At 35.6% G+C, this 22,169-nt stretch overlaps 1 protein-coding gene across 2 annotated transcripts in view; it reads left to right on the top strand.

Moving 5' to 3' along the window:
• Positions 1-22,169, top strand: part of PCDH15 (protocadherin-related 15) — a 516,985-nt gene that overhangs the window by 365,861 nt on the left and 128,955 nt on the right. For both annotated transcript variants that reach the window (XM_015565490.1, XM_015565491.1), the window contains exons 18-20: positions 4,392-4,697; positions 7,842-8,066; positions 17,249-17,365. In XM_015565490.1, coding sequence (XP_015420976.1) covers positions 4,392-4,697; positions 7,842-8,066; positions 17,249-17,365 — 648 coding nt within the window. The remainder of the gene's footprint in view (positions 1-4,391; positions 4,698-7,841; positions 8,067-17,248; positions 17,366-22,169) is intronic.

The raw sequence follows: 22,169 nt of genomic DNA, 5'->3' as shown, positions 1-22,169 counted from the left end.
AAAGACCCATTGGGGGAAAAAATGAAGAAAAATAGGGATGAATAAAATGTACAAGAAAAATATTTCCCTTTTAAATGATATGGTATAAAAGATGATTATAAAGTTGAAGCTATTACTGTTTATTGCTTTGATGTAGTACAAGGGAAGAAGAGATGTGTGATTTTTCTTATTAACAGTCTTAATTAACTTTTAATTGATTTCTAGGAAGATAAATGGTTTCACACACTGAGCTCCTTGGCTAGATACTAAACATCAATGCAAACTTCTTGACAGTACTGCTGATGACAAGGGATTTTATGTTTGATTATCTTGCCTAATATATACATACTCATCTGTATAGGAGAGAAATGAAATTAGCTTGCTTAGCCGGTTCATGTCACCTAACTTACCCTGTTTATGCTCCTTAATTAAGAGAAAAGGAAGGAAATAGCCCTGCTTTTCGTAAACATTCTGTTTTCATTGTAAACATTTCTGTTTACATGTTTCGTAAACATTCTGTTTTCATACATCTAGTAGAAGATGTATGTCCGTGTTTCCTTGAAATTTTAGAGTATTTTTCAACAAAATATTACTGTTATTTATTCCATGAGGACTAAATATAGTTCTATTTGTGGAAACGTGGCATTCAGTGAATTAAGTTTTGGGAAATCAGATCAAAATGTATGTGTGTAGTTGTGTGTTAGTGCACTTGACTTTGGACATGTTATGCCATTTCAGCTGACTTAAAATTCTGAAACCCTATTGATAAGGATGCCCCATCTATTTCCAAACCATCTTTTAAAATGCCTTTGGATATTTTATCTCAATAAATCACCCCATTGTAAAATAGAGATACTTATATCTTTGATCATTTTGATATATGAAAAGTTTTGAAATGTTATTCTAAAAAGACATACGGTAGACTAAAACAAATACAAGAAAGCATTTGTCAAGTGTACAATTCTGATTAATAAAATGATCTCTAATTGCTGGAAATTTTTCTAGAAGAAGTGAACTTGGGATTTGAAGAATGGATGCATGATTAGAATTTCATAGGTGAGTAAGGGAATCATCGTAGCGAGGTCTGAAAAGAAATGTCAAGCAGTATACGCTGAGTCCTAGGGAAATGTGGGAAACTGATTAGACTTGAGCAGAGGCAGAGAGTTTATACAGCAGAGTGAATAGTAAGAAATGCTGAAAGTGTAGGTTGGAATTAAATCATATGTAAAAGTTTAGATTTGGGTTTCTTCCTGTAGGTTGATCAACATGTTGAAAGGAGGCTATATTTCTATACCTAGGATTTCTAAATCCGGTGCATTTGGTATTTCCCTTGAGAACGTTGCCTTGTTCATTAAAATATTGATGGCACTTGAGAAGTTCTGAAGAAATGAGACATTTTAAATTCCCTTTATTCTTAATTTCTAAACTTTATGTATTTGAGCATTCACCGCCTTAACCTGCGTAGTCCCTAGTTGTCATTCTATAACATATTGAAAATACACAGATATTTCCTTGTTTTGATTCCACGCTTGGTTTGATCATGACAAAATATCACTATGTTTAATAATGCTGTTTTTCAATTTAGACCAGTAATCAGTAGTAATGCTAAGATTATCAGAGTCCCAGGTGCAATTCTAATAATTCCAGTGTTTGCTCTGAAATTCTTGACCAAAATCACACAGAATGATAAAGCAAGAAATATAAACTAAAATAAAGCCAAACAGCAGGTATATAATGAATAAAATAATTTTAAGTGTTCTATAGCAGTGTTAAAGCATTCATTTATATGCTAATATGTATAATTCATTTGTGCACTTAAACACTGAATGTGTGCCTACTATGTGTCAGAAACTATAGTAGGCACTGAGCATTTAGTGAAAAAAAGAAAAGCAAATATCCCGGACCAAACCTTAATGGCTTACATTGTGAAAAGGTTGACAAATATTAAACAACTAATCACACTGATAAATAAAAATGGCATAGATGACAGGCATATAAAGCTACTGACATGTGTAACAGGAGGTTCTAATTTCCACTTCAGAAGTCAGAAAAAACTGCTTTGAGGAAGTGATGTTAGATTGACACTTGAAAGATGAGTGGGTGTTAGCCTGATGAATAATAGTACAGGCCTCTAGGCAGGGGCTTCTGGAGAAGTTTTGAGGTTAGAGAGGTTTGCAATATTCTGGAACATAGTGAAATCAGCATTTAATGAGGACCCTCCTGCCTATGTTAAAGATTTAAATATTTCCCAAGGCAATGGAAATTATTGAAGGAAGTTAAGCAGAGAACTGGTGTCATTACTTTTATCTTTTATAAAAAAATATATACATCTGAAGAGAAATAATGGAAAGAAAATAATTAAGAAGTAATTTAGCAATCTAAGCCACAGTGGATGGTGGCTGGGCCCAGTATGATGTGGCTTGAGATATTTTACACCGGAAGAAGCATATTATGGATAGATAGGGATTTTTCTGTAAATGCCATTATAGCTTGGACCTTGTTATTTAATACACCACATATCTCACAGCCTGTAGCTGAGCTTCATGTACTGTATGAGATGGAATGAAAGAAGAAAGAGGAGAGATTCAAAAGTGTGAGAGGGACTTGACTTACCATTGTTGGTTTTGAAGATTGAGGGGATGTGCCATGAGCCAAGGACAAGGGGTGGCCTCTGGAAGCTGGGAATGTCCTACATGGCAACCAAAATAGAGATGGGGCTATCAATCTGACAATCCCAAGGACCTACATTATGTCAACAACTTGAGTGAGCAAGGAAGGTGATCTTTCTCTAATGCCTCCAGAGAGAAGCATAGCCCTACCTATACCTTGAGTGGTGAGACCCGTGTTGAACTTCAGATCTACAGAACTATAAGATAACAGACTTGTAGAAGCCGCTAAATTTGGAATGACAGTGATAAAAAAATAATACAGACATATTTGAGGTATCTTTATTGGAGATATAAATTAAGCAGCTGGACATATATAGGACTATGTTATTTGCATACACAACACTCCTCCCAACACACACACACACATAGCATGTTAGTCAAATTAAATCATTCTGTCATAACACAGTTTCCAATGTGTGGCTGAATAAAACCATAACTTGAACAAGAATCATTTAAATTGCTGATTACATAAGTGATTGATTTGGTAATCTTAAGAATTCCCACAGACAGTAAAAGTCACTGAAATTTTCAAGGGTATTGGTATTATGAAATAAGACCTATTTATATCACTAGATTATATTTTTCTAGTTTCTTAAGCAGTGATTTTAGAGAAAAAGATAAAGTTTTGTGGGAGGTATTGTGGATATTAAGTGATTATTGTGTCCCTGGCTCATAATGCAGCCACGTGTATAATCTTCCTTAGCAACTGTTTGAGGCACAACTATATAACATTGTATGGCTCCTAAGATTTCCTTCAATTTCTCTAAAGAAAAATAATGTAGAACTATTTAACACAAACGACACAGTATTTGATAGTGAGAGGTCATAATTTATATTTACTCAAAATTTCCACATTTTATTTGATATGAAGTGATTCTATATGACTTGGAATTTTCAGTTAATATGTTATTATAACATCAACAATTCTCAATTATCATTTGGAGACTGCATCGAAATATTAAAGAAAAACCCTTTGTAGGTGCTTGATAGTCGCTATACTTTTACTCTCATTTGGATTTTGAAGAGGATTTAGTTTTATATCTCATTTTCATACGTTTATTTATTCAAATACTAATTTCACAAATATCTAAAGAGTATTATATGTGAGGCATTGTACTAAACATGGGGCACTGAGATACTTATTTCTTGTGTAATGCTAAGATAATTAAATTCCATATACACAGTTTTCTCATTTGTAAATTGGGACCAATTATATTTATCAATAAGAACATTGTGAGGATTAAATGAGGTAATATATATTTGTGTACATTTATGTGAAATTTCATATACAGATGAAAATAAGTATATAAAGTACTCAAAACTATAGAATTTTAAGTTGTCACTTAGTAGCTTATTTTAAAGCAATTATGAACTAAATGTGATTTTCTTATTTTAGAATTCAAAATGTATTAAATAAATGATAGAGGAAAATTCACTATTTTTGGAGTGAGAATTTTCTGAAATAATATTGTTATTGCGAATGACATTAATTTATAAGTTATGCTCATTTTAAAGGAAGACTATTAATTAAACTATATTATATTTCTTTTCATGTTCTAGACTCTTGCATTACATTCTCATTATCTTTTTAACATTCTCTCTGGAGAAAAAAGAATATTTGGTTAGAAATATTCCATGATCCATTAACTATTCTCTTCTAGCAGGAAGACATAACAAAATGCAATGTTAAAAAAGCTTAACAAAATGTGCTATGTGAATTCCTTTGTTTTTTATTTCAATTAGGCAACTGACCCTGATGCTGGAATAAATGGCCAAGTGTACTACAGTTTGGGTAACTTCAATCATCTTTTTCGTATCACATCCAACGGGAGCATTTACACAACAGTGAAGCTTAACAGGGAAGTCAGGGACTACTATGAACTTCTTGTTGTGGCAACCGATGGAGCGGTACACCCTCGTCACTCAACTCTAACACTGGCCATAAAGGTGTTGGATATTGATGATAACAGTCCCGTGTTCACCAATTCAACATATACTGTTGTTGTTGAAGAGAATCTTCCAGCTGGGACCATCTTCCTTCAAGTAGAGGTAGGTGTGTGGGAGGAGCATTCATTTCATAAATTCCACATTATAGGATTAGCTATTAGGGTAGGGTTGACAGATTTAGCAAATCAAAAAATAACACATCCAAAAAAAAAAAAAAAAGCCGAGGCCGGTTTGGCTCAGTGGATAGAGCGTCGGCCTGTGGACTGAAAGGTCCCAGGTTCGATTCCGGTCAGGGGCATGTACCTGGGTTGCGGGCACATCCCCAGTGGGGAGTGTGCAGGAGGCAGCTGGTCGATGTTTCTCTCTCATCGATGTTTCTAGCTCTCTATCTCTCTCCTTTCCGCTCTGTAAAAACTCAATAAAATATATTTAAAAAAAATAAATAACACATCCAGTTAAATTTTTTATTTTTAAAATTTTTAATGGCAGGTAAACAATGAATACATTTTAATATAAGTCTCTCTTAAGCACTACATTTTTAAAAAAATCTAACAACTCCTAGGGATACAACAAAAAATAAGGGGAGAAAATGTGCCTTTGTAAGAAATGAAATAAAGAATCTAAATAGATTTTTTTAATTAAAAAATTAATGTTATATATTTATTGTAATAATGAACAATACAGTAGTCTATAAAAAGTCAATAATCTCCCACCTTGTACCTCCAAAGTACTACGTATTCATATTTATGTTTATTCTGTCACATTTATCTTTGTGCTCACACAAGTATCAAAGATATATATGTAAAAATAAATATGCATGTATTTTTGCATAAATGCATATATGTATATACATATATACATATGTAAATAGTTACCTATATTTTACAGACATAGGGTTATTGCTATACTTATTATTTTGTAATTTTTTTTTATATTTTATTGATTTTTTACAGAGAGGAAAGGAGATAGCGATAGAGAGTTAGAAACATCGATGAGAGAGAAACATCGATCAGCTGCCTCCTGCACATCCCCCACTGGGGAAATACGCGCAACCCAGGTACATGCCCTTGACCGGAATCGAACCTGGGACCTTTCAGTCCGCAGGCCGACGCTCTATCCACTGAGCCAAACCGGTTTCGGCTATTTTGTAATTTTTAATTTTATTTTCAGTAAACAACTGACATTCTTCCACAAGTCTTAACTCTCCTATTTAATAGTGTCTTCTTCTCCAAGCCTCCCTTTTCATTTCTCAACTGCACTATTACCAGAAACTCTGGACATTCTGATTCAGTAAGTTAAATTCGCTCAGAAATCTGCCTTTTAAGGAACTATCCATTTAAATCTGACACAGATGGTATATGAAGTATATTTTGAGGAAAAAAAATTAGACCATTAGACCTTCCTTGACTGCAATACACATGAATTTTGTTGGCATGGATTTAAAGAACTTGTATTTCTTTCATAATTCAACTAAATAAATATTTACACAATAAACATTAATAACTGACAAGAGACATATGCCGGTCATGGAGAGGGCCATTATTTCTTCCTGTATTCTTCTGTTAATCTCATTCATTCATTCATTCATTCCAGAAGTATAATTTCGACATTTATTTTATACCCACTCCCCTGCTAGACTTTGAGGATTCAAACATGAACCAGACGATTATCTGCGTTCATTGAGTTTTTGGTCTCATGTAGCAAGTAGACAAGTAGACTGCTCATTAAAATAGAGGTCCTCAAAGTGAGGGGCTTACGGGATCACAGATCATAGCCTAATCTTTAGGTCAAAGAGAATGTTTCCTGGAGAAAGTTGCTTTCTAAATGGCAAACTGAAGAGTGAGAGTTATTTGAGCAAAGAAGAAGAATGGCTATTCGAGGCAGTGGAAATAATCTTCTCAGAATCCTGGAGGAGAGAAGAGAATTAGGGGCTAAATGGCTGGAAAATGTGTATGTCCTTCTCACCATGTTAAGGAATTGGGAGATGATCCAAAATGGAATGAAAAGCAAGAAGGATTTTAGGCAGGGAAATAAAATCTTTCTTTGATTAAAGGGAGCCAAGACTGGAAGTTCACATACGAGGTTTTGCATTACTGCATGCAGAGCCTAACCAACCCTCACCTTCCCAGTGCCATTTTTGCTCCATTCCATGTCCCCTAACAGAGTGGCCTTTGCAAACCTGTACTACTGAGTAAAATAATCATCCTACAATCCTGCATAAAAAGCATCCTTTCAGCTAAAAGATATCACTCCCAATTCTGAACACCTTTAAGTGACATATCATTTTTTCCTTTGATTTTGGTATTTGTGTCTTATTTCTTTGTACAGTAACCTGGAGGACAGAAACTGCCTTTATTCATCTTGTACATCTCTATAGTAACTTGCACATAATAACAACTCAATAAATATTAGTTAAATGAAGGGAGTTATAATCGAGTGATCTCTAGAAATGATTATAGGATACTTATGAGATGAAATGAAATTACTTATCAGTTTTATTTTAGTGTTTTAATAATCCATTGTGTTTATGGAAATCACTCAATAAATTTATTTATTTATTTATTTATTTATTTATTTATTTATTTATTTGGTTAATCCTCATGCAAGAATATTTTTTCCATTGATTTTGAGAGGAAATGGAAGGGAGAAAGAGAGGAGGGAGAGTGTGGGGGGGAGAAAAACAGAGAGAGAGAGAGAGAGAGAGAGAGAGAGAGAGAGAGAGATAGGTGTTAGAGAGACACATTGAATGGTTGTCTCCTGCAAGTGCTCTGACTAGGGCAGGGATCAAACCTGCAACCCAGTCACATGTCCTTGACCAGGAAAAGAACCTATGATGCTTCAGTCCATGAGCCAACACTCCAACCACTGAACCACACTGGCTAAGGCTCAATAAATTTATTTTTATTTAAAATATATCTTTTCAAGGCTATATGGTCAGCAAGAAATAATCATCTGTGACAATACTTATTTCTTTACTGTGGTATGGTTCTTTTAATAGTGATTTTTTTCAGGTAAAATAAATTTAGTAATAAAATCCACAAGGACAAAAATCTCATGTCTCTGTCTCTATTTCTCTCTCTTTCTCTCCTCCTCCCCCTTTCTGGTAAATTACTTAACAAAGGTGCTTTTCTCTGAAACATGACTTTTGGTCAGCATTAGTGTCCTAAGCACTGACACATGACTTCATTAGTCTTCCATTTTTCTAGGTTGGCACTGCCACTGATATAACCATTCTTCTTGTTACAGGCCACGGATGTTGACCTTGGAGCAAATGTGTCTTATCGGATAAGAAGCCCAGAAGTGAAGCACCTTTTTGCAATGCACCCGTTTACAGGAGAACTCTCCCTTTTAAGGAGTTTGGACTATGAGTCATTTCCAGACCAGGAAGCAAGTATCACTTTCCTAGTGGAGGCCTTTGATATTTACGGCACAATGCCACCTGGGATTGCTACCGTCACAGTGATAGTAAAGGTAAGGAATACAGGTGACTTCTGGTTGCCTACTTTGCACTCTCTACATGTAGCTTCTGTATTTTATACAATAAATCTAATATTTAGTGCAACAATTCATAATAACTTAGTGGTACCAGACCCAGAACATAGATTTTTTAATTGATAAATATTTATGAAGACTTGAGAAACAACTATATTGTTTAAGAGATAAATTCGAAGGAAACACTAAAAAAATTAATTCAAACATGTGGCTGCCTTAGTCTGCTGTTAGCTCTGTGACTTTAATCAAGCCATAATTTCGCCAGCCTACACTTTAGTGCAAATTTCACAGCAGTAGAGATAATAACTTTATCCAAATCCTTCAGTTTTAAAAATAAAATCTTTAATAAGATGACTCTGAATGATTAAGTGTGCTAAGCCTCCGGAACTAATTAGTTTACTTTAGTTTAGAACCCAAGATTCTGGAATGAAATAAGCTTTGGGATCAAGATCAAATTGGAATTAAGTTCTGGTTCAACCATTTCAAGTTCTATAATTTACGGGACTTTCTTGACCTCTCTAAGTTTGTTATCTCATCCATTGTAATACCCTGTGCCAAATGATTGCCTGAAAAAGCATGGTGTTTTCAACCTTTTGGATTTCCAGTGACAGTTCTCAAGTGGATATAACAGTCACCTGAGCTGCGAACTAAATTTTCAGATTTCTCTGCTCTTTCCCAAAGGAGCACCTTCCCTATGGGGAAAGCATTGCAAATGCATTTCTACTGTTGCATTTCTGCCTAGAATAAGAGAAAGTCAGGTTCTGGGGATGACGTCAAGTCTTGAAAGGTGCTTTCAGTCAAGGACTCTGTACACAAGGTTATAAGGTACACAAGGTAATAGGCAACTTCTCCACAATGCTCATTTTCATAGTGTAAATGATGGTGTAAGTTATTAAAGACGCATGGCTTTCCTAGAGTTTTTATTTGATGGTTAACTAATAAATAACTAAAAATTCTATTGGTTTTGTTAGAAAATACCAATATGAGAACATAAAAGATTGATAAGGACTTAACCAATCTATAATTAGCATAACTATCATGTAGGTTGATGCTTTAATACTTGACTGCAAGGTCTTTGAGTCTGGTTTTTGTTTGTTTGTTTGGTTTGGATTTATTTGTGATAATCCTGCAATCAGAGTGGGACACAGGGAGTATTCCACTGCCTTTTCTGACAGAGGTTTATCTGCCAGTACCCACCTGAGGCTATTTCTTCCATCACGGCCTGCTGTCTCCTCTAAACTACCCTGGAGAGGGGAGCATGAGTCCCTTCCATTCTCAGATGCCTTAGAGCAGTCTGGAGAGTCCTATTAGGGTCAGAAATCCACAATGACTCTGTACCTGTATCCATAGTGTGTCTCTATATCCTAAGAAATTTATCTATTTCAGATAATGGGAAATATATCTATTTCAGGGAGTTAAAATTTTATTCAGCATTAAGTTCTCTTTGGGAATCAGTATTTGAACTATCAAAGTCTTTTCCTAGTGACCTCCTTTTCTGTTTGTGTATTCCCCCTCCCCTGAAACAATGCTCTGGTAGCCTGGGGAAGGTTCAAGGGACAGCACAAAACCACCAATGACCTGAGGGACTTCAACTCATATTTTGAAATATTATGTTGCCACACTATGTTGTGGTATGACACTTAGAAATTTAGAAATCTTTTTCCAAGAACATATTAGGAACATGATACTATTAGTGGTTAGGAAGATGTTGGATAGGCAAAGAAATGAAAAAGACTAAGATAGGTTTGACCTGCATAAACTAACTAGAGCAAAATGGCTTCCAGAGCAGGTGAAATTGTTAAACCATCTTACTCTGGTCTTCTCTTGTCTACCCATGTGGCTCGGTGGAATTTAGCATTAAAAACATGTAAAACAGAATAAAAAGGTCCTTGTCGGACAATTTTGGACAGTAAGGGAAGAAAAAGCTTGTTTCTGATGACCTTCCTTCTATTCTTCCCAGATCCAAAAAGGGATACTCAAATAGTGTAGCCGTCTCTCTAGGATGAATGTGGTGGGTTGTAGAAAATTGTGATCTTCATAGACTCTGACAAGGCTGCTTGAATTTTTTCTCTCTTTGTCTTGGACTTTTTTTTTCTAGAATTCATTGGAGTCAAATTGAATCAAAACATATGAAGTAAATAAGCAAGCTTGTTCTAAATAAGCCTCATTCTTTATCTGAGCTCAAGACTTAAATTTCATTGCCTGTTGCTTGAGCACCCTTTATTGCAATAGAGGGATGTCACTCAATGTTTCTTATCATTTACCTTACTTAGAGAAGTAAAACCAATGTATTGGTTTAGTCTTCTTGACCTATACACATTTATTTCTGATTTATTGTACATTTAAAGCAAATCATATTCATAATTTAATTCTAGATATTTTCAATGCCATTTTTTTTCTTTTTCAAGTGATATAAGCATAAAATATTTGTAGAATATTTTCCCCAAAACAGACTGACACTTGCTTACTTTTCTCCTTATCACTCAGGGTAAAAGAGAACTTTCAGAGTCTCTTGTCTACTATCAGACTTGTTTGTTTTGGAAAGAAAATGGAATAGAATTCTCATCTCTCCACATATGTAGATATTTTCTAAGCTTGCAAATTTCTGCTATTGGTTTGTTTACTTGCAGTACTGACAAGCTGCTCTGCTGATAACATAATTGCATGGTATTTGCTAAGAGATATTTCTACTGAAAACAGTCACCACAGGGAAAGCATCTTGAAGATCTCTCTTCGAAAATGAGCAGAAATATAATTTCTTTTGTAAAAAAGAAATATCTAGTGTTTATAACTAGTCCATCAAATTTATTTAAAACTGGAGTGAGAATAGGGAAATTAAAGTAATATTCAGAAGGAAAAATATTTCTACACCAACGGTTCTCAACCTGTGGGTCGCGACCCCTTTGGGGGTCAAACGACCCTTTCACAGGGGTCACTTAAATACATCCTGCACATCAGATATTTACATTATGATTCATAACAGTAGCAAAATTACAGTTAGGACGTAGCAACGAAAATAATTTATGGTTGGGAGTCACCACAACATGAGGAGCTGTATTAAAATGTCGCGGCATTAGGAAGGTTGAGAACCACTGTTCTACACTAATAAGAAAATATAATTATATGACCGACACCTGCAAAGAGCTCTCTTGGTCACACATTTTAAGGACCCAAAACAAAACCAATTATCATAAAAAATAATATGGATTTTTATTGCAAAGTTTTTGTAGAACACTGATAAAACGAGGCCTATTTCATTGCACATTTATTGATAGACAATTAGATGATATGGCTGAATCTCTGGAAAATAAAAATAACATTCTAAAGAGTTTAAAACATAAAATTCAGAGAAAAATCTTACCTTATACACTGAATTCTAATATACAAAAGAAAATACACAGAAAGAAAAGCTCTGTTCTCTATGGAAAGCCAAAAGCTGAATACAGGACACGGCAGTTGAAATATATTAATGGATATACAATACTTGGCAGCATTGAATGGGCTGTGAAAGACTTGTCCAAGATAAAAAGATGACTTCAGACATTTTGCTGATGGTCATTTTAGATAGAATGGCTGCACGGGCGTAGGAGAGTGAGGGAGACTGCGTTAGTAGGAGCCGGTATAGGAGGGGGCAGGAATATGTGGAAGGATCAGAAATGAACGACTATCCATTAGGGCCAAGGTTGCTGGAAATACTGTGTATCTTGGAAGATGACGTTAGCATTTTCATCTTTCAAAGGGGCTTCCTCCTCCAGGTGGAAAATAAATGTTTCTATGTCTCCAAACATATAGAAAACAGGCTTTTCTAGCTTTTCTATAGGAAATCAGTGTCCAGCATCAAGGTTTCATTTGCCAAACCCTGGACGCCCGACAGGCATTGATGTGCTGCTGATGCTCCGTGGTGATGGTATTGGTAGTGTCCTAGTTTGGATTCGGTCAGAGGAGTTATGTTGTGAGAGACCGGGAGGAGGTAGTCCAGGACTCAAACAAATACTGTAAGAAATTCTGGACATTTCAAGATTTACAGCATATTTCCTTCCCTTCCTCTGGAAGGGGGAAATTGAATTAAAGATGATTTCCATGAACCAGCTAATGGGAGTATGTTTGAACAGAGTAATCATTATTTTTTTTACAACTTGGAGTTGATTTTTCCTTTGGAGTTGGTCAATGTTTTTTCCCTTGGAGCTGGTTGACCTGGGGATATCCTTGTTTGGGGCTATAGTCATCAAATGTTTCCCTCTAGTATATTTTTCACTATTATATTCTTGTTTAGTGTATTTTTTTTCTAATGTATTAACCAGGAAGTTTAAAGAATGTGAATACATCAGGGAGGGCATGTCACAGGCTGAGTAAGATAGTTTCATAAAGTATGTGCATATTCTGCTATTCTAGAATTTTACAACTAAGATGTGACATGTTACCTCTAAAGAATCAAATGAGGGGGAACATACAAAAATGCCTATTCCCAGAGATTTTACCCTTCTAGGATTATCATATTTCCCCTGCCTCAGACAGGCTTGGCACTGCCGCAAGTCTCCACAATTGAATGTCCTCCTAATGGGGACAATAGATGCTGGTAAGCCTTACTGGTTACTGCTCGACATGGCCATTATTTCCCAATCCCACCATTCCTGTGGCGGCTATCTTCACCCTGATGAAGTGGCCACCACATTTGGGGAGCATGCTTGATATATTGGAATCTTCCATATATTCTCTAAAAACTTTAATTCACCAAAGCCATAAAATATCCCAAACACTATTAGTTTGTGTCTCTAATATTGCAATTTCTTCCAGGTCTCTGAGGATATATTTCATAGAGTATTAGCTCCTCGAGATAGATTTGGGAAACACTGGGCTCTGCAAAAGTAAACAGATCTCTCTCTGCATTGGCGTATACATTCATATAAGAGCCTTCAATGTACTGATATACTTTGAGAATCTCAAGAAAAAAAAGTGATTTCCCATATTTGATCATGGGATTCTTTTTGGTTGTAAAGTTTCTGATCGGATTCATTTTTCAAGGAATGCAACTTAGGGAAAAAACACACAACATTATTAGGTTTTAGTGAAAATAACTATTTTCAGATTTAAATATTGAATAAACTGTTTTAAAAATATTATTATAACTGCAACAACTCTCTTTTTACTAAAGAAAGCTTTATGAATAATTATAACAATTATCTTCAGGGAAATAAATTAGCATTATACAATGTTAAGAAGCTCACAAGATTGCCAAAATAAAAGTATAGTAACTAGTTGAAAAAAATTTTTTAATCTAAAATATTATTGGAAAGAGATATCTTAAAAGTTATATGTGCATTATGTGCATTTTTTAAGTGAAAATCACACTTAAGTCATCTTACATATAATCTTCAGATGACTTTGCCATTTCTCTTTCTCCTTGCGTCCACATATCAGAATGAGGCTTTAGGATCTGATATAACAGAATTAAATCATAGCTGTATCCTTTGTTGCAGGATAACAATGAGCAATTTAATCTCTGTAAGCTTCAGTTTTCTTATATATAAAACAGGAATAATAGTAATAATAATAACTACTATATTTTGTGCAAGTTAATGGAAATGATACATTTTATACACTCAGCATTTTCCTGATATACAGTAAAAATGAACCATACAGACACACGCACACACGCATGTAATTATGATGCATTTTTGAGAAAGTCTAAAATGGAGTGGTATTGTTAGAATTTGTTCATAGACCTGAGCTCAGAATATGCACTCATTGTCTCAATTTACCATAATGTCATGGTTTAGAAAAGTTCCAAAAATGTATCACCTCCTTTCCCCCACACATTACCATTGCAACAGAGGGAACTAGAAAGCAATAGAATGATGTATTAAATCACTGGGTTTGTCACCATTGCACAGTGTTATTCTCCTCTAATTTAGCTATTGATTTGGAAAAGCTATTTCAGCTGCCAGAATGCATGAGTGATGGGGACGTTGTTCAGATAACAGAAATGCATCCTATGGTAATGTAGCTAATTAAACTCCGTGCTATACACTCTCATCATAGCCTTGTACTGTCTCTTTCATGACATGCATCACACTTGACATTATGCATTTAGTTTTTGCCTTCTACACTGAACTCTAACCCCAGTACCAGCAGGCACTATGCCTTTCTTGGTGGTAACAATACCCCAACACCCAAAGTACTGTCTAATGCCCAGTAGGATTTCCATCAGTATTTGTGATACTGAGAGCCATGCTGTACATAAAACTCATATGTTTCCTCCTAGCCAACTGTACCTTCAGGTACGTTTTTATGTGATTGATACATGGGGCCAAATTGTAAGTTTACTACTCAACATTTTTAAGAGCAGGGTGGTGTTCCAGTTGAGAACCATGATGACATTCGGAACAGACTTTAGAAACATGAAAACTAGTTATTGGTCAGATCAAAAATATAACCACAGAAAGCAAATTATTGAGGGTCTTGGTGATAAAATTGACAAAAGGACAGAAAAGGAAATCTTTCTTTTTGCCACTACTACCCTCTAGTGGAGTAATGGCTAACAGAAAGGGGCTTGTTTTTGGAGAATGAAGCTTATCCTTAATTTGAGGCATAATAGAGCATTTGTACAGAAGCAAATCATGTGTACATTTTTCTTCAATATCCCTGGAGCATAAATATACCCAACTAACGATTATGCCCAATGGCATTACATTTCAATAAATGTTATCATTTGAAGTAATGCATGGTGCAAGAACTCTGGGCAACTGGCTATACATTTTAGCCACAATAAAAGATTATTATCCCCAAGTGTGTGCAGTGTACCATAAGAAGAAGTACTGCCATAATAATTATATTGATTCTTCATCCTGTCAATGGCAAGCAACATAAAATTAGGGCCATTAATGTTTCAGTGGTCTTCAGTTATTACAGCCTTTGGTTTGCATCAAATCAGTTGGTGAGGCCAGATTAAAACATGACCACTGTGCATTCAGTTAGAAGGCGAATCTAGTGAATACTTTCTCAGCAAAAAATAGGCCACTGTATTCAACACCGTTAGCAGCTGTGTGGACATAATTGGAAAAATATCATATCTTCTTTTTATTTTCTGAAGAATCTAGTTATCCAAAAAGTACCTTGTAACATTAAGGTTTCAGATGCGCCCCCTAGGGAAGGAGGAGAAGAAACTCCGTAAGAGAATATTGAGTTTATATGACTTTGGGTGCAGAACAATTACAATGTTGGGCTTCTTCTTTTCCAACCTTTAGAAGTTACACTTTAGAAGTGCAAGAGGATCTCCACCCTTTAAAAGACAGGATTCACTCGTTAGAAGTAACTGGCACTCTTGAAAAGAGCAAGAGACAGTGTGTATGCAACTTACTCCAGACCCTGCCACCTCAAGATCAACACCTTACACTGCCCTCCGTGTAGAGAAGCAGTTCCCTGGGTTCGTTTACTTGTTCAGATTCCAAAGCTCATAATTTACAAAAGAACTCTTTCATTTTATGGAAGAGGGTGTGAATATTATATGTCAAACAGAGAAAACGATTTTCCTTCCAGTTTTACGCATAGTTCAAGACTTCCTATTTCTTATTGGAGTCTATAGGTTTCTTTATATTCACAACTTAGAAGTCAACTCTATGGTGAACATAGAACAAGCTCTTCTTGATTGTAATAGATAATTATCCTGACCTCTTCGAAAAGAGGTGTTTATAATCAGTTAATTAGGGTGCTCACAATTTACATTGTACATGAAAATTGTTGTCACAGAGAAAATATCAAAGACTATGTAGAATAATTTTCTTCTTATGTTTCTAATAACAAGTGAGAAAAAGATGACCTGGAGAGTAAGGCAATTAACTGATGTAGCTTCAGGCTCAAATGTGTTAATGTGTTTGACCCAAATTACCCAAAACAATGCAGGGCATAATGATTATTTTAAAATATGTAAGTTTACAAAATTTAAATCAGCCAATTTAATAAGCATTGCTTTTGAAAAAAATAATAAAATGCAATTCTCCATAAAGGATAAAATGCTTGAGAGTAAAAAATGGTCTCGCTCTCAGGGGACCAGGTTTATCAGGTTGGCTCTGCCAACTAAGTCAAGTCACTAAACCAGAGGTCCTCAAACTTTTTAAACAGGGGGCCAGTTCACTGTCCCTTAGACATTCCACACATGCGCACTGCGGGCCCGGGACGAGTCGGCTGCTAAGCAGGACAGGCAGCGGCGGCAAAAACACCCAGCGGGCCGGATAAATGTTTTCGGCGGGCTGCAGTTTGAGGACCCCTGCTAAACTATCTGGTAGGATCAGAATCTTTGCCTGTCAAATGGCAGTAAAGTGACATGAAGACAGGGGCACCTTTTGCTTGAGTCTCCACAGTATCCACAGTGCTTATACTCGGTCATAAAAATGGTAGGAACTTGATAAATACTTGTTTAATGGGTGACACTACATAAATAAAAACCCACTTATATCACTGAATTATGAAAGTAAAAATGATGCATATCAAATACTTAGAAAAAATACTTAATTATCATTGTTTTTCATGTATAAGAACATCTAATCCTGTTTGTCCTTATCGTAGTGTGCTCTAGGGAAAACATTCTTTAATCAGTTTACAGTTATACTAGTAAATATCTAGGGTGGCGTCAAAGGATGTTTCATACTTTGAATTTGAAATGTTCTAATCATGACATGCGAAGTATATAAAGAATTTGAAGTTGCAACAGAAACATTGGAGTGCTTTTGAAAATAGTAACAACAAAACAAACATAGAAACACCATCTTCTATACTTGTCTCCTTGGATGGCACTTTTTATATAATTTGTTTTTTCATTATTTCCAAAGTTCAGTACACATCATTTCAATAAGAGTATCTTTAGAGAACATTTCAAACATTACTCGAGTCTCTAAAAGGTGTATTTGGTTTGCAGGTGGGCGCGGGGGTGATGGAATGTTTCCTCGAGCAGAGTGGCCTTCTGTTGATACCATACATGTAATAATGTGAGGGACGCTGGCAGTCTCCTCTGGGGCCCCATTCTGAAGTGAGAGTCATGGAACAGAGAGGATTGAGGCTGACAGTGGCAAATGGGTTGTATGATATGAAGAGATGGAGCCGGTCAAGTAACTGGGTACCTAACCCAGTTTCAGTCCAAGTACTAACCTTTTAATTGTGTTTTCCAGGATATGAATGATTACCCTCCAGTGTTTAGTAAACGCATCTACAAAGGGATCGTGGCTCCAGATGCTGCCAAGGGTACACCGATCACAAGCGTTTATGCTGAAGATGCAGACCCTCCTGTAAGTAAAGGCCGTTGATCAATATTCTGTAGTAAGGAAACCGTTAACGCTCGTGGGCGAATGACCCAGTTCACTCTGTGTATTTCACTCTGTGTATTTCATTCTGTTCACTCACCCATTTTATATTCTCTCACCTGTTGCATCTACAGGTACAGACTATATTTCACATGATTATTGTTGAAGTTAAACAATTAAGGATAAGCTTTTTGTCTCACTATAATTCAAAATGTACTATTCACCATGTATTTAGTACTAATGATAAAGATATAGAGACATAATTGTCTACATGTGGAGCCAGTATAATTTGGATTCTTTATTTAGAAAAGTTAAAGTTTAGTAAAGGTAGGTTTTATCCTTATAAGTTTTCCATTATATTCATGCATAATTATTTTATTATCCAACTCTAAATCAACATATGATATAATACTCATATTGAATGTGTTAATTTTGGTTTTCACAGAGAGGAAGGGAAAGGGATAGAGAGTTAGAAACATCGATGAGAGAGAAACATTTATCAGCTGCCTCCTGCACACTCCCTACTGGGAATGTGCCCACAACCAAGGTACAGGCCCTTGACTGGAATCGAACCTGGGGACCCTCAGTCTGCAGGTCGACGCTCTATCCACTGAGCCAAACCTGTCAAGGCGGTAAACTAATATCTTAACATCACTTTTAGATGACACTATATATGGGTGACACTACATAAATAAAAAGCCACATATATCACTGAATTATGAAAGTAAAAACGATGCATATCAAATACTTAGAAAAAATACTTAATTGTCATTAAAAAGAATAAATTATATTTTATCCAGGATTTTACCTTATTAAGATATCCCAAATTGCCTTTCAAGATTTAGGGGTTTTAATTAAAACATTATTATAGCAGAAATGAGGCAAATTTTTCTAATGCATTAAAAATAGAATATAGAAGTAATAGTATCTACATAAAATGCTTTCTAAAAATAATTTGAGTACTTTATAAATGCTAGTTATTCTCATAATGACCAAATGACGAAGATGTATTTATTTATTTATTTTTACTGGGGTGAACTCACACTGTTAAGTCAGTGGCTGATATATTATAAAAATATCAAAGGTGTTGAATAACATATTTTAGAAAGGTGGAAAAAATACATAAAACAGCTGAATTTTATAAGAGCTTTTAAAGTTCTGTTTCATATTCCTAATATAAATAGTACTTCTGTACTGCTATTTATCTATTAAAGGTGAACAGCCATCATAACAGTTTTTAGCTTCAATGTGACATCATATAAAGCCTTTTTGACTAAGAGGTCTTGGAAATAGTAATGTGAAGGTGAAAGCAGTGAACTTTCACGCAGAAGCTCCTTTCTTTGAGTATGCTATGATGTCTTTGAAACATTACATCTCGGGCAATATGATAGGCAAAATGCCATAGTCTTTTTTAAATTGGATTTACTGGGGTGACATTGTTATATAATATTATATACGTGTCAGGTATACAATTATGCAATATATCATCTGCATATTGTATTGTGTGTTCACCACCCCAAGTCAAATCTTTTTCCATCACCATTTATCCCCCCTCGACTCTCTTCTACGTCCCCCAACCCCCGTTTCGCTCTGGTCATCACCATACTGTTGCCTGTGTCCATGGGTCTTTCATTTTTTGTGCGTGTGTAATCCTTTCACTTTCTCATCCAGCCCCCAACCCCTTTCCCTTTGACAGCTGTCAGTCTGTCCCTGTATCCATGAGTCTGTCTCCACTTTGTTTGTTAGTTTATGTTGTTCATTGGATTCCACATATAAATGAAGTCATAGTCGAACACACTAATAGAGATGGTAAATGTGAAATAGGTGGTTTGTCTGCCTCTTAAGTAAACTCTCAGAGATACAGAATAGTTTCAAATTAGGAATATACATTCAGTTCTATTCAAGACATGCTTTGGACACCAATTCCATAATGGTCATTGTGCAAACCAGGTTTTGCTCCCCAGAAACTGAGCCCAAACTTACAGAGAAAGAGGAACTGCATATAGAAACTGTAACACAAGGGCTAAATAGTGTAATCAGACACAGCATCTAAGCAGATTCAGATTTCAGAGAAATTTTCATCAGTGCAGAATTTAAGGTAATATTAAGGTTAATGGCATAAATGATGAAAGACTAAAAGTAAGCCTGCTGGTCACCAATGTGGGGCAGATCTCAAAGATGGCACAATCCTCACTTTACTTTTGGCACCTGTGACCTTGTTACCTGGTTTGACATTCAGGTCACTGTACTGATGTGAGAGAAGCTGTCTTTAGTCCATTGTTCATTTTGTAAAGCTATATTACTTATTTAGAGAGCAGACCCTGTTTTTATACCCTGCCTCTCTCATGGAAATTTACCAGGCTCAAATTCCGCATTTCTTTGAAAGTTCTTAGGTTGGCATTCCCAGTACTTTTTAACATTTAATATATGATCCTGACTTTTTATTAGATGGAAGGTGATTGCCAGTCATTCAGTTGGAATGCTGAGCATACCTTATTTCGGTTAGTGAGTATGTATGATATCAGACTCAGTTTTAATCCTCGAAACACTAGCAATCTTGTGGTATAACCCGTATTCAGCCTGTTCTCCAATTATTGCTGCAAACTGGGCCCCTTAAATAAGCATAGTTCCAATTGGGCTGCACCTACACCAATTTGAAATAAAGGCTCCATTCCAGGAAAATCTTCAGAAAGAAATATTACAGCACACAGTTTTCAAAAATATTATGATCACATTTTACTTCTATTATTTTATGTTGCAGTCTTACATACAGACTAAGCATTTGTTGAATGAACTCGTCCAGTGTTTTCTACTTGTTCCTATTATAACCATGTATTAATTACAAGATAGTTTCAGATAGTCTCAATTTCATACCCTTCACATCTCCTCTGTCAGTTCTATAAGTCGGGGCCATAGGTATCGATGGGGACACTATGTTCACATAAAGGTCTCCTTCCCAAACTAGAAAGCAATGACCTTCGGGGGAAGAATCACAGCTTCCTCGAGTCTGTAGTCCCACATCTCACTCCATGCTTGGTACTTGATCGCCTGTTAGAAAAATTGGTTGAATAATTCAAATAAATGGTTAAATTAACGTTTATATCTGTGCTCTTCAGAATTGGCAAATTGAGAGTTTCTTTAGAAATTTAGTTATTTGTGACCCTGAGAAAATGTCATAGTGTGTAAGCCTCAGTTTGGCTATTTGAGGGCTGTAGAATTAAGGGAGGTGGTGCAAATGCTTAGCACAGTTTCTGCACCCTTCTATAGCAGGTATTGTTGGAATTCTGCAATAATAATTCCATTTCTAGAGGTTGGCTACTTTTTTTTTAAGGCATCTTTTTCTCTTTCTTTTTTTTTCTTTTTTTAAATATATTTTATTGATTTTTTACAGAGAGGAAAGGAGAGAGATAGAGAGTTAGAAACATCGATGAGAGAGAAACATCGATCAGCTGCCTCCTGCACATCCCCTACTGGGTATGTGCCCGCAACCCAGGTACATGCCCTTGACCGGAATCGAACCTGGGACCTTTCAGTCCGCAGGCCGACGCTCTATCCACTGAGCCAAACCGGTTTCGGCCATCTTTTTCTTTTTGAATGAAGTGAGAACCGCCCATTTTAAAGTAGAAAATAGCAACAACAAAATCTTTTGAAGTATCAGATGGAGGAACTGGGTAAGGTCTTAGAGCCAGAGCGAGCATTGTTGCTGAATATAAATTAAAAATTATAAAATGCATGTTGTGCAAAACGAAAGTGCTCTCGAGGGAGGGGAATAATCTTCAAGGGACTTTTTTTTTTTCCTTCCCATTGAATTAAAGCTGTTAGGACTTTGATTTTCTGCCTCGATTTTGTGACAGCATCGATGTGAACAGTGACTGACTAATCATTTTGGATATTTAAAATTGCTAACTTTTTCTTTCTGCTCAGCAGAGACGTCTCACTCCAAATGTTCACAAAACATAAAACTGCAAGTGTAATTTCCATTTGCATATACTTATTCTTTCTGAAGCTACCTCTCATGCCCGATGATACAAAAGTTCTCTTTGTGGGCCCAGTAAATGCCTGACACAATAGTGTCCTCTGTGAGCACATGGGAAGGAAAAATTGGGATAAATGAATGAAATTTACATTTTGCTCATCTCCTAGAAAATCTGAGGGACCTAGAAGCATTACCTTTTCATTTTCATATCATTCTTTTTACTTCACGCATTTTAGGAATTCATGTTTCTTATTTAAAGTAAAGCAGTAATTGAAACATGTTTAATATTAGCAATTTAAACAAACTCTCTTATTTGCCTGTATTGGTGTAAGAATTATTTAGACATTAAAGACTCCTTTTTTCATTTCTTATATTGATTTATGAATTAAATGTATTTCATAAAAAAGATCTTGTATGTTCTTGCTCAATAGTAATTGGTTTAAAAATCAATAAGTGTTCTCACTATACTTTTTTTTCCAAGGATTTCTCTAAAAGGAAAATAATTGCAGTGTGTGGGGCATTTTCCCCCCTCTTTGGAGATTTTGAGAGCTATACTAATCCTCGGAGTTCAGACAAGCTACCCGAGGAAACATTGTTTTCACAGGTGGCTTTTACACTCTCCTCACTCACTCAAGGGCACTTTTGTTGATCTCTAGAGAGTGAAAAAGATGGTCAGGTTTTTCTTTTATGACTCATACCTTGTGTTTTATTAAAATGTCATGTCATCACCAAGTAATGGCAGATAATTATGGTGCTCAACATGCTTAACCTTTAAGTAGTTATTCTGATGCAGTCTGTTAGTAGAGGGCATAA

Source organism: Myotis davidii, unplaced genomic scaffold (assembly GCF_000327345.1).
Source record: "Myotis davidii unplaced genomic scaffold, ASM32734v1 scaffold20, whole genome shotgun sequence".
Classification (NCBI taxonomy): Eukaryota; Metazoa; Chordata; class Mammalia; order Chiroptera; family Vespertilionidae; genus Myotis; species Myotis davidii.
This window is presented reverse-complemented; position numbering and strand designations above follow the sequence as displayed.